The sequence below is a fragment of the Oreochromis niloticus genome, linkage group LG14 (genome assembly GCF_001858045.2).
Source record: "Oreochromis niloticus isolate F11D_XX linkage group LG14, O_niloticus_UMD_NMBU, whole genome shotgun sequence".
NCBI classification, from domain to species: domain Eukaryota; kingdom Metazoa; phylum Chordata; class Actinopteri; order Cichliformes; family Cichlidae; genus Oreochromis; species Oreochromis niloticus.
Window position 1 is genome coordinate 33,718,653 of NC_031979.2, and position 12,738 is coordinate 33,731,390.

Consider the following 12,738-nt stretch of genomic DNA (forward strand, 5'->3'; position numbering starts at 1 on the left):
GTAACCCCAGTTTCATATGAAAAAGAAAATAAACAATCCAAATAAAGTCCGACAAAGGCTTGATAATGAATAACTTTGTGAAATGTTCTTTTCAAGTTTAGATCATGAGTATTTGCTACTTTAACAGCATTCACTGTAAACATATTTTCAGTTTTTACAAAGGAAGCACAATATTGGATTGCTTGGATTCATTTCACAGAGTTGATTGGTTTTGTAAGAGAGCAGATTTGTATTAGAAACTGAAACTGGTTTATGATATTTACCTATGCTGTTACAGACAACATATAACTCTTCAAACAGGTGTCAGAGCACTTTGTGGGTCAAATCTTGATTCCAGTAGAGGGCAGTGTAGACTGTCAAATGAGCAATATCTTTGGCTATTTTTCTGTGTTCATGTGAGATTTTATTATCAGTTGTCCTTATCAACAAGGTCTGGTTATATTTTGTGTCGACTGACATCATTATCAAGTTTGTAGTGTTGTGCAGCACATTTGCAATATTTTGTATTGTTTTTAAGGACATTTTCCACCAATTTTGTAATTAAATAAATAACTTTCTGACAACAGATTCTTGCTCAGCTTGTCATTGTTTGATGTATTAGCATCAACATGCACAAATTGTCATTTGAAAAAAATGATCTTTGGTTTAATAGTAATAAAAATTTTAATAGTGTGCACAAATCAAACGGTTTTTTTCACCATCCTGCACCTATGTAGTAAAGTAATTTCAGCAAGATGAGCATCCTAAAATTAATCATTACTAATTGCATGCTTTAAGTCATTTCATTGAATTTGTAAAACTCAACTGAAGTTTAGGATGAGCGATGACCTGTTGGTTTACATGTTTAATCTTTATCATTCAAATCAAATGTTGCAACAGCTTTTTGTCAATGAGCATGGTTAATGAGGTAAAAGTGTGCTAAGGTGCACAAGATTACAACATCACATTGGTCATGTGTGTCCAACCAGCCAACCCCTGTTAAATATAAACTAGCTACAGGAGCCAATCACAGAGAGAAAGTAGGTATATAAGGAAGGACAAAAATACAAAAATGATACAACATTATGGAGTTTTCTGCCACAGTGATCTTGGCAGGGCTAATCTTAGCTCTGCTGTGGCTGTTTAGTGTAAAAAGAAGGAAGTATCGCCTGCCTCCAGGACCTGCTCCACTTCCTCTTCTAGGAAACCTGCCACAAATAGACAAAAATGCACCTTTTAAAAGCATTCTTAAGGTGAGTTTGGAAATGCATTTTTCTTTTTTTTTTAGCATTTTTCATATTGTTAAATTCTGTATTTTTGGCATGTTCAGTAATTTATGAATAAACAAGAGCACCCTCCATTACTGTTTTGGATTTTTGTTTTAGCTGCATGTTGACGTTGCATGAATACAAAAAAGTTTTTTGCTTTGTTTTAGTTCAGTGAAAACTATGGTCCTGTGATGACACTGTACATGGGCAGGCAGCGGACAGTGGTTCTGGTGGGGTATGATGCTGTGAAAGAAGCCTTGGTGGATCAGGCAGATGACTTCACAGGCAGAATGCCCGTGCCATTTCTGTTCAAAGCTACCAAAGGCTATGGTAACAAGACACCATATATCTGTTTTCAAGACAGGTTATTTTGTTTGGCATGACTCCAAATCAACTTTACATGAAAATAAAGAACTTTCACAAAATAGTTTGTGTGAAGTTTTTCCTAATCTTGACATTGCATGTTCTCAGGTTTAGGAATCAGTAATGGGGAGCGCTGGCGCCAAATGCGACACTTCACACTTACAACCCTGAGAGACTTTGGGATGGGACGCAAGGGGATGGAAGAATGGATCCAAGAAGTCAGCGAACACTTGAGGGCTCACATACGTACATTTAAAGGTGCGTTTTCAACATGTTGAGGGTGGATTTGAAAAAGGACTGTTGCACAATATCTCAAGTTTTCTTTTTCCCTTAATCACTGCTCGAGTCTCTCACTCTTTTTTTGAGTACAGTAGCTTGAATATGACCCAAAAAAGTTCAATTCAATATTTACCTGAGAAGTTAGTGTCAGTTTGGAAAAAAAGAAAACATAATAACAAGAACATTTCTTGGAAACACTACAAAACTCTTCATTTGTGCCTGCACAAGAAATAGGCTGTAGTAAGAGAGGTCAGGGAAACAAAATAAATATGTAACAAAATGCACCAAACATGCATTAACATATGAAGACTAAAACTATCAGATTTTGTAATTCATATAGAAATCCTGTTTTGTCTGAACTCTTTAATCTTTGCACAGAAAACATACAGTATTGCATAACCTGCTAAAACACTAAAGTATCATTTATACCGTTGGCTTGCTTTGACATGACTGATGCACTTGGAAAGGATCAACTTATCCATGCTGATTTACAGTTATATATTTTAATAAAATGATTTATATTAAATTGTCACATCCCCCTGAGAACTGAGGAAAAATTGATCTTTCAGTCAAACTTTTTTTTGTGATTTGTGTCAACTGCAGAGGACCGAACTGAATAGGCTGGGTCTCAGGAGAATATTATCGATAAAAGTTAATGATCTAACCATAAGTTTGAAGCAAAAGCAGTTTAAACAGAGTGGCCTATATAACAGAGTAAGTAGGTGTGAACACAGATAATTTTGTGCCATGCCTAGGAACTATGCTGCTGTTAATACTTAAAGTGGAATTGCACTATAATGGAGTAATGCTGCTCTCTGGTCAGTCTGGGCCTTTATGTGAAGAGTTTGAAGCTTCAGAGTCCTCTCACAGTACAAACAAATGGGTTTCAGTCTATTTGTTAATCCTAAACTGGCTGTAGGTGTGTGTGTGTCTGCCTCCTTGTGTTAGCTTTGTGTTAACCTTATGACTACTGGGGTACATGCTAGAAACAAACAATCCAAAAAATACTTAAGTATTTACTCCATAGCAGACAGTGAAGTACAACAAAGTATTTGGCAGGTAGATTCTAACGAAGCAACATAGAAGGGTGGAAATTCAGCATTGGCAGGAAATAACACAATACCTATGGGCCTCGATGCTGGTGTTAATAATAACACAGCTGGAGACTTGGATGAGCAACAGTGATAAAATGGACATGGCTGAGGGGGAATTCGAAAGGTAAAATGACAGAAACACACTGAGATCTAAAGCACAGGGAGTGGAGAATTTTTTATTATAAATTTATAGAAAATCAAATCACATAATCAGAGTGATGATGAAAGAATTTGATTTAAAAACAGGAAAGCAAAAGTGAGGAAAAGAAAAGAATTGCAGTCCAAAAGCCAAAAGTCCAGACAGATGACTTCATTATTGAATGTTATGATCATATGATAATTAGCCTTAGTTGACTTCAGTTGATTAAGGTGAATATTTTTTTGTTTATCATAATGCTCTCTTGTGTTGATTGTTGAGAATGTTTCTCATTGTCAAATCTTTCTTCAAAAAGAAACTTTAAGCTAAATGAGATGATTTATTTAAATAAAGATTTGACATATTTGTATTTGTAATTTGTAACTTTCCAACTGTCTTTTTCCTTTTTTCTCCAGGTAAACCATTTGACCCCCAATTTGTGTTAAGCAGCACCGTTTCTAATGTGATCTGCTGCCTGGTCTTTGGGGAACGCTTCGCTTTTGAAGACAAGCAGTTCCTGCACCTTCTGACCATCATGTCTAAGATGTTAAGGTTCAGTAGTAGTCCTCTTGGTCAGGTCAGTGGACATGATTACAAAAAAATTAAAATATAAAAAGTAGAACAAACATACTAATTGAATAGTTCTGCATTATTACCTCCAAACCAATAAAGCTGAAGTGTGTTGTCCAAAAAACACACAATAATACTGGTTGCATGTTTCCACACGTCTTCAGACAAATAAAGCTGCTGTGTTTTTCCCTCCTGAAGATGTACAACATCTTTCCCTGGCTCATGGAGCATCTCCCTGGCTACCACCAAACTATTTTTGGCTATATAAAGGAGGCCAGAGATTTTATCGAAAGGAAAATCCAAGAGCACAAAGAGACACTGGACCCCAGCTCCCCGAGAGACTACATTGACTGCTTCCTCATCAGAATTAATCAGGTTGGAAAGAACTTAAGGATCAGTTGCTTTGTTAAGGACACTTAGCACTGTGTCCTTCTTTTTGAGTAGAAATGATGGATTCAAATACCATATTTTCGGACTATAAGGCACACCGGATTGTAAGACACACTGTCGATGAACCTGTCTGTTCTCATACATAAGGCGCTCCGGATTATAAGGCCCATTAAGCCAAACAAAACAGTCAGATAAGTCAAACTTTGCTTAACTCATTCTTCTTGCTTCCTCCACTTCCGTACCATTGATTCATTAATGTTGAATTCTCTCACAGCTGCTCTATTCCCATGTTGTTGCAGTATATTAATGACTTACCTTGTATGGTGGATGGATTATCTCAGTTGTTCTCCTGACTGAGGTTTGGTCCGTTTACAGCATCCTGCCATGCGACTGCATTTGTTCCTAACCATCGGGAACCCTCACATTAATTTATATTGCATGGAAAAAAGGTAGCATTCGTCCTTCAGCTTCACTGTGTTTATGTTATGCTAACATAGCTGTGTCGCTAGCGATAACGTAGCACATCATTATATATTATATATATAATATATACATGAATATATTATATATAAAAAAAAAAACACCCAGCACGCCCCTACGGGCGGTTTATCCTTCAAGCTCGGGTCCTCTACCAGAGGCCTGGGAGCTTGAGGGTCCTGCGCAGTATCTTAGCTGTTCCCAGGACTGCGCTCTTCTGGACAGAGATCTCCGATGTTGTTCCCGGGATCTGCTGGAGTCACCGCACCTAGTGCTCCGATTACCACGGGGACCACCGTTACCTTCACCCTCCACATCCTCTCGAGCTCTTCTCTGAGCCCTTGGTATTTCTCCAGCTTCTCGTGTTCCTTCTTCCTGATATTGCTGTCATTCGGAACTGCTACATCGATCACTACGGCCGTCTTCTTCTGTTTGTCTACCACCACTATGTCCGGTTGGTTAGCCACCACGATTTTGTCCGTCTGCATCTGGAAGTCCCACAGGATCTTAGCTCGGTCATTCTCCATCACCCTTGGGGGCATCTCCCATTTTGACCTTGGGACTTCCAGGTTATACTCGGCACAGATGTTCCTGTACACTATGCCGGCCACTTGGTTATGGCGCTCCATGTATGCCTTGCCTGCTAGCATCTTGCACCCTGCTGTTATGTGCTGGATTGTCTCTGGGGCATCTTTACACAGCCTGCACCTGGGGTCTTGCCTGGTGTGATAGACCCCAGCCTCTATGGATCTTGTACTCAGAGCTTGTTCTTGTGCTGCCATGATTAGTGCCTCTGTGCCGTCTTTCAGTCCAGCTTTGTCCAGCCACTGGTAGGATTTCTGGATATCAGCCACCTCCTCTATCTGCCGGTGGTACATACCGTGCAGGGGCCTGTCCTTCCATGATGGTTCCTCGCCTTCCTCCTCTTTCTTGGGTTTCTGCTGGCTGAGGTATTCACTGAGCACGCTGTCAGTTGGGGCCATCTTCGTGATGTATTCATGGATGTTTCTTGTCTCATCCTGGACTGTGGTGCTGACACTCACCAGTCCCCGGCCCCCTTCCTTCCGCTTAGCGTACAGCCTCAGGGTGCTGGTAAGGAGCTTTCTTGTCTTTATGTCAGTGGCTTCTATCTCCTCCTTTGGCCAGCCTATTACCCCAGCAGGGTACCTGATCACAGGCAGGGCGTAGGTGTTGATGGCCCGGATCTTGTTCTTACCGTTCAGCTGACTCCTCAGGACTTGCCTGACCCTCTGCAGGTACTTGGTGGTTGCAGCTTTCCTAGCGGCCTCTTCATGGTTCCCATTCGCTTGCGGGATCCCCAGGTACTTGTAACTGTCCTCTATGTCTGCAATGTTGCCTTCTGGTAGGTCAATTCCCTCAGTTCTGACTACCTTCCCTCTCTTTGTTACCATCCGACTACACTTCTCCAGTCCGAACGACATTCCAATGTCATTGCTGTATAGCCTGGTAGTGTGTATCAGTGAATCGATGTCTCGTTCACTCTTGGCATACAGCTTGATGTCATCCATGTACAGGAGGTGGCTGACAGTGTGTTGTACGCCACATCCCCATTGAGTTCCTGATGAAGGCTCTTAGGGTTCTGTTGATCTTATATAGTTCTAGGCATTCCAGTATCCAGCTGTGGGGCATTGAGTCATAGGCCTTCTTGTAATCAATCCAGGCTGTGCACAGGTTGGTCAGTCTGGTCTTGCAGTCTCGGCTGACTGTCCTGTCTACCAGCTGGTGTTTTGCGCCTCTGGTATTCTTGCCAATCCCTTTCTGTGCCCCACTCATGTATTGACCCATGTGCCTGTTCATCTTAGCCGATATGATGCCTGACAGGAGCTTCCATGTAGTACTGAGGCAGGTTATTGGTCGGTAGTTGGATGGGACCGGTCCTTGGGGATCAGGACCGTCCGACCTTCGGTTAGCCATTCCGGGTGTCTCTCGTTAACTAGCAGCTGGTTCATATCTGCCACTGTGATGGTTACTGGACCCTGTTCAGGGAGGTTGCTGTGGTCTGCCCTCAGATCCACTAGCCACTGAGCATTGCCGTTATGGGTTGCGTCCTTCTCCCATATGCTCTGTATTGCTCCGTCTCCAGCCTTGGTGCTGTTCTCTTATTGTTCCCTTGCCACTGAGAGTACACCTTTGCTGGTTCTGTGGAGAACAGCTGGTTTATTCTCCTGCCTTCTATCTCTCTGGTGTACCTCCTCAAGCGGCTGGCCAAGGCTGTGAGTCTTTGCTTGGCAGTTTCCAAGGCCTCAGGTACGGACAGCTTGCTGTATTTCTTATGCACCTTCTTTGTCGCGCCTTTCTGCAACTCTGTTAGTTGGCTAACCTCCCTTCGTGCTACTTTGATCTTGCCCTCTAGCCTCCTTCTCCATGGAGGGTACTGCCCCTTGTGGCTGTTCAACTTGTAGCCAAGCATCTCACTGATCACTGCTGCCGTAGTGTAGATCAGCTTGTTAGTGTCGGTAATCGTGGTTGTAGGTATCGTCCGTAGTGCTGCATTAACATCATCTAGCAGACCTTCTGAGGGTACTTCACGTAATCTTGGTAACCGGCTACGGGGGATCCAGGTTTCAAGCTTGGCCATGATCCTATCTTTCAGGTCAGTTCCTCTCGCACTCAACGATCCTTCTCCTATCGCACTTGGGGCTATGTACCCAATCTCGGGTGGGGGTGATGATATCTCCCCCCTGACCTGGCGTCCTGACTCCTCCTTGCCGTAGCATTTATGTTGTACCTCGTCAATCTCTAGCTGTGATAGCAGTCCCTTCTTTCGAATGTTAGAACACTGAGCTACTAGTTGTTTCGCCGTCATTGTGGATGTTGGGTATCGAAGAATCCATAGGCCCCTCATCCTATTCATGTAACCCCTTCCGCCAGGGTTACTTGCGTAGTAGCATTCCAACAACGCCCTCTTTTCATCTCTTGCCCACCGATGCCTTCTTGTTCCAGTAGCCCACTAGCCCACTGAGATTTTCCACCATGTGGAACATCTTGTATTTTTTAATAATACTTTGTACTGTAGCCACTGGAACTTGAAAACATTTGGATATGGCCTTGTAGCCCATTCCTCACTTGTGAGCAGCCACAATGCACAGCTGCAGGTCCTCACTGAGTTCCTTTGTCTTAGCCATGAATGTCCACAGACCACCTGCAGAGAGCTGCTGTTTTTCACCTGTTGAGTAAAACAGCTATTTCCAATTAATCAGGCTAATTAGGATGCTTTAGAACAGCTTTGACTATTTGGAATGGTATGGAACTTTGGATTTTCCCAGAGACTGTGACAGTTTGTAAAGGGTATGAATAATTCTGGACATGATACTTTTTGCTCAAATGTAAATAAAAGCTGAGAAATATTTTTTTTCCACAATGATGCGTCTTGTACATCATCTTATTGTCTTTTGTGAGACGCCTGTGTCATTTCCAGTCAAAAAATAACTTGCTAGTTGAATAAAAGTAACTTTAAGTCAAAATTTGCCAGGGGTATGAATAATTATGGGCTTAACTGTATATATATATATATACATATATATTATATATCATTATATACAGCCAACTTCGGTAACCCTACAAACGTCACTGCTGTTTAGTTTTCTGTCTTCATTTATGTTGGAAGTGATAGCAGAGCTCTATGTTTGATTTTTTTTTCCAAAACTCTCTGTCAGAACATGGTATATCATGTTTTAGTGGAAAACTAGCGAGCTAACTTCCTGCTACCCTCTAACTCCATTAAATGTAATAAATTCTGTTTTCATGGATGCCTGGATGTTAAACTTAATTGTTACACCTGGTAAAGCAGCAACACTGATCATTTTATTAAACATCAAAGAATTTAGACAGTTTGTAACTCTCACTCATGCCACAGTCTTCGTTTGACTTTGGGACCTGAAGCAGACGGAGTTTTGGACTCCTGACTATGGTAGCCCTAATGTTCCAACAATCTATGAAGTGGTGTGGCTTGGTAGCTTACCAAAGTCGTACTAAAACATTTTTTGACAGATTTTTGAGTGCCGTGTACCACATAAAATCGGTTCGAGGTCAGTAAACACAACCAGAATTCATATATAAGGTGGACCGGATTTTAAGGTGCACTGTCGATTTTCGAGAAAATTAAAAGATTTTAAGTGTGCCCTATAACCCGAAAAATACGGTATGTATTATTTATTCAAACTATATTTCAAGCGGGTCTGTTGCCTGCTGCTGAAAAGGCATTTAAGTATTTCAAATTTTTGTTTAGTCAACAATATTCCTAATTTGTCTCCTTAGGAAAAGAACAATCCCTCAAGTGAGTTCAACTACGACAACTTGGTTTCTACTGTATTGAATCTGTTTGTTGCTGGAACAGAGACCACCAGCTCCACCGTGAGATATGCTCTCGCTGTGCTGATTAAATACCCCAAAATACAGGGTAGGTGTACACAAAAAAGTATTACCAACTTGCTTTTAGCACTAAATACATTATAGCTAGGAATAAGTCTGTTTGTGGATCTAAAACTTGGCAGTCATTACAAACAGATCAGAGCGGTAATAGTTTTTGTTTTGCTTTGTCCAGAGAAAATGCAGCAAGAGATTGACACTGTAATGGGAAAAGATCGTTGTCCCAGGATGGACGACAGGAAGTCCCTCCCATTTTCAGATGCTGTCATCCATGAGGTGCAGCGTTTTCTTGACATTGCCCCCTTGAGCGCACCTCACTATGCACTGAATGACATATCCTTCAAGGGTTATACAATCCCAAAGGTATTCTTAATTCCAAGACATCATATGTATTACAGTCTGTATTAAGTCCATTGTGCATCATGTCAGGGGTTAATGTCAAAAGCAATAAAATCATCAATAGACTAACAACATATTTGTTTTGAACAGGACACTGTAATTATTCCTCTCTTGCACTCTGTGCTGAAAGAGGAAAAGCAATGGGCCACTCCCAGGTTCTTCAATCCCCAGCACTTCCTGGACCATAACGGCAACTTCAAGAAAAATCCTGCATTCATGCCATTCTCTGCAGGTACATGAAGTCCTGACACAGTTGATAAATTATACAATTTTCCGCTGTAGCTCTATATAAATCAGCTAGTCTGGCCCCAAGGCACTTATTATTGTAAGGTATAAGTGCCTTGGGGCGATCGTGGCTCAAGAGTTGGGCGTTCGCCTTGTAATTGGAAGGTTGCCGGTTCGAGCCCCGGCTCGGACAGTCTCGGTCGTTGTGTCCTTGGGCAAGACACTTCACCCATTTCCTACTGGTGGTGGTCAGAGGGCCCGGTGGCGCCAGTGTCCGGCAGCCTCGCCTCTGTCAGTGCGCCCCAGGGTGACTGTGGCTACAATGTAGCTTGCCATCACCAGTGTGTGAATGGGTGAATGACTGGATATGTAAAGCGCTTTGGGGTCCTTAGGGACCATAAAGGCGCTATATAAATACAGGCCATTTACCAAGGTAGAAACCCTAAAATAATAAGAGCCAGCAATTTTGTTCACCATAGATTGATTTGTGATTGTGTGTCTTTACAGGGAAGAGAGCGTGTGTTGGCGAGTCTCTTGCTCGTATGGAGCTTTTTATCTTCTTAGTCTCACTGGTGCAGGATTTCAGCTTTTCCTGTGAAGGAGGCCCTGACAGTGTAGACCTCGAGCCAGAGTACAGCAGCTTTGCCAATTTACCTCGAACTTATCAAATCATAGCCACAGCACGTTAAAAAGAGAGTCACTCAATCTGTCATCATTTGAAGCACTATGACTGACATGGATCTCTACAACATGCTGTATTGCATTAATGTGGTGCAGTAGCATTAAATGCACAATTAAAAGTAGAGTTAAATGAATGTGCAATCAATCTTTTCTGTTATGTCTGTGATACAGAACAAAAGACATTAAACCCCAAGAAAATGCTTTGGAGTAATAATTAGAGTAGTAATTAGATCAAACATAAACTAACTAGCAATGAGTATAAACTACATAGATCTAGTACCAATCACAAATCTAACAAACAAGTAACAGAATACAAAGCTTATCTAATAGATGACAGTTGAAATTTTGCTGTATTGCATAGCTCATGTATGAATCCTGCTTTGCCTGTACTCTTTATTCCTTACGTATATCTGGATGCAGTGGATTCAAGGTAAAGATAATAAATAACCTGCAAAAGCATTACAGCTTCATGCATACCCTTGCTTTTCTAAGACATCAAAAAAGATCTTTAAAACAACATTTTAACTGTAACAAATAGCAGTTAATTGTTGCACCAGAGTGGATCAATATATTCATTGTAACCACACTATTACAACACCAACAGTCACAATATCAATAAATGTTAATGATTGAGGAGCTTTAAAAAGGTTACACTGAGTGACCTATGTGCCAGACAGCCAGTGGATGTCCAAGTAAACACATAGGCAACATTATGTCATGTCAGACAAAGCTAAAGACTATACTGTAAATACTGACAGCATTTAAAAGTACTGACATGGTAGACCTAAAGTTAATAATTTGAAAACCCAATATGATTGTTGGGTTTTTCTCTGTAGATATTATTGTTGGGTCTGCCTTAAAATATAAAGCACCTTGAGGTGACTGTTGTTGTGATTTGGGGCTGTATAAATAAAATTGAATTGAATTGAAAATGGTCAAAGCACACCATCAGAGCAGCCTGTTATTACTACTTGTAGAGTGCTCTGATAGAATCCCCATTAACTTAAGAAAAAATAGTCGTCCTCTAGTATAGAATTGAAGGATATCTGTCCTCTTCCAGAAGCACATTGCTTTATTCTTTGACGTCAACCTTCATGTCTGCTTCTTTTTGCATTGTCATCATGCTGCTGAAGCACCATATCTGCATTTAAGGGCTTTATGTTAATGTACAACCGTGTTCTATCAATAATTACAAATGTCATGCTCATTGTTTGCTGCATGACATGACTAGTGGGTTTAATTTTTTCAAAATAAATGATGTAAAACCTAAAAAAATATATTCTCTCTGTTTATGGTGTTGAAATTAATAAAAAACAAATAATAGTCCATTTACTAATTTCGGGTAACTTGTTGCTGCTTTCTAAATTGATACATAGTTCAAAATTTGGTATAGACACATTACGAGGGATTTCTTGACTCGGTTCAAAATGGAACCAAACCAAATGCAAAAGCAATACAAACACTATGTGTTGCACTTATAAGTTAACTAATAGCTAGTACAAATTACTTTAAGCCTGTCAACAAAGCATAAAGGTTTTTATGTAAATACCTAGTCTTGAATATCAAATTGTAATCACTGTTTAAACTTTACAAAACTATGTTTGTCCTTAGTGCTGAGCAGGTAACCCCAGTTTCATATGAAGAAGAAAATAAACAATCCAAATAAAGTCTGACAAAGATTTGATAATGAATAACTTTGTGAAATGTTCCTTTCAAATTTAGATCATGAGTATTTGCTACTTCACTTGCCTTCACTGTAAACATATTTTATGTTTCTACAAGTGAAGCACAATATTGGATTGCTTGGATTCATTTCACAGAGTTGATTGGTTTTTTAAGAGAGCAGATTTGTATTAGAAACTGAACCTATTTTATAATATTTACCTATGCTGTTACAGACAACATATAACTCTTCAAACAGGTGTCAGAGCACTTTGTGGGTCAAATCTTGATTCCAGTAGAGGGCAGTGTAGACTGTCAAATGAGCAATATCTTTGGCTATTTTTCTGTGTTCATGTGAGATTTTGTTATCAGTTGTCCTTATCAACAAGGTCTGGTTATATTTTGTGTTGGTTGACATCATTATCAAGTTTGTAGTGTTGTGCAGCACATTTGCAATATTTCAAAATGTTTTTAAGGACACTTTCCAACAATTTTGTATTTAAATCTAGCAACGATTTAAATAAATAACTTTCTGACAACAGATTCTTGCTCAGCTTGTCATTGTTTGATGTTTTAGCATGAACATGCACAAATGACCATTTTCAATAAAAATGAACTTTGGTTTAATAGTAATAAAAATTTTAATAGTGTGCAAAAAACAACAGTTTTTTTTCACTATCTGGCACCTATGTAGTAAAGTAATTTCAGCAAAACGAGCATCCTGAAGTTACACAGGATGTCATATGCTCCTAGTTTTACAAATTCAATGAAATCATTGAATTTTAAAACTCAAGGAAAGTGTTGTAAAGACCCACCTTTTAGCACA

At 40.1% G+C, this 12,738-nt stretch overlaps 1 protein-coding gene across 1 annotated transcript; it reads left to right on the plus strand.

Moving 5' to 3' along the window:
* Positions 1 to 1,031: 1,031 nt before the first annotated feature.
* On the plus strand, positions 1,032 to 12,129 carry LOC109205080 (cytochrome P450 2G1). Its single transcript, XM_019367550.2, has 9 exons — positions 1,032 to 1,232; positions 1,415 to 1,577; positions 1,719 to 1,868; positions 3,536 to 3,696; positions 3,888 to 4,064; positions 8,835 to 8,976; positions 9,121 to 9,308; positions 9,435 to 9,576; positions 10,077 to 12,129. Exons 1-9 carry the CDS (start codon positions 1,065 to 1,067, stop codon positions 10,256 to 10,258), a joined length of 1,473 nt encoding a protein of 490 aa, XP_019223095.1. The 5' UTR covers positions 1,032 to 1,064; the 3' UTR covers positions 10,259 to 12,129.
* The last annotated feature ends 609 nt before the right edge of the window (positions 12,130 to 12,738 follow it).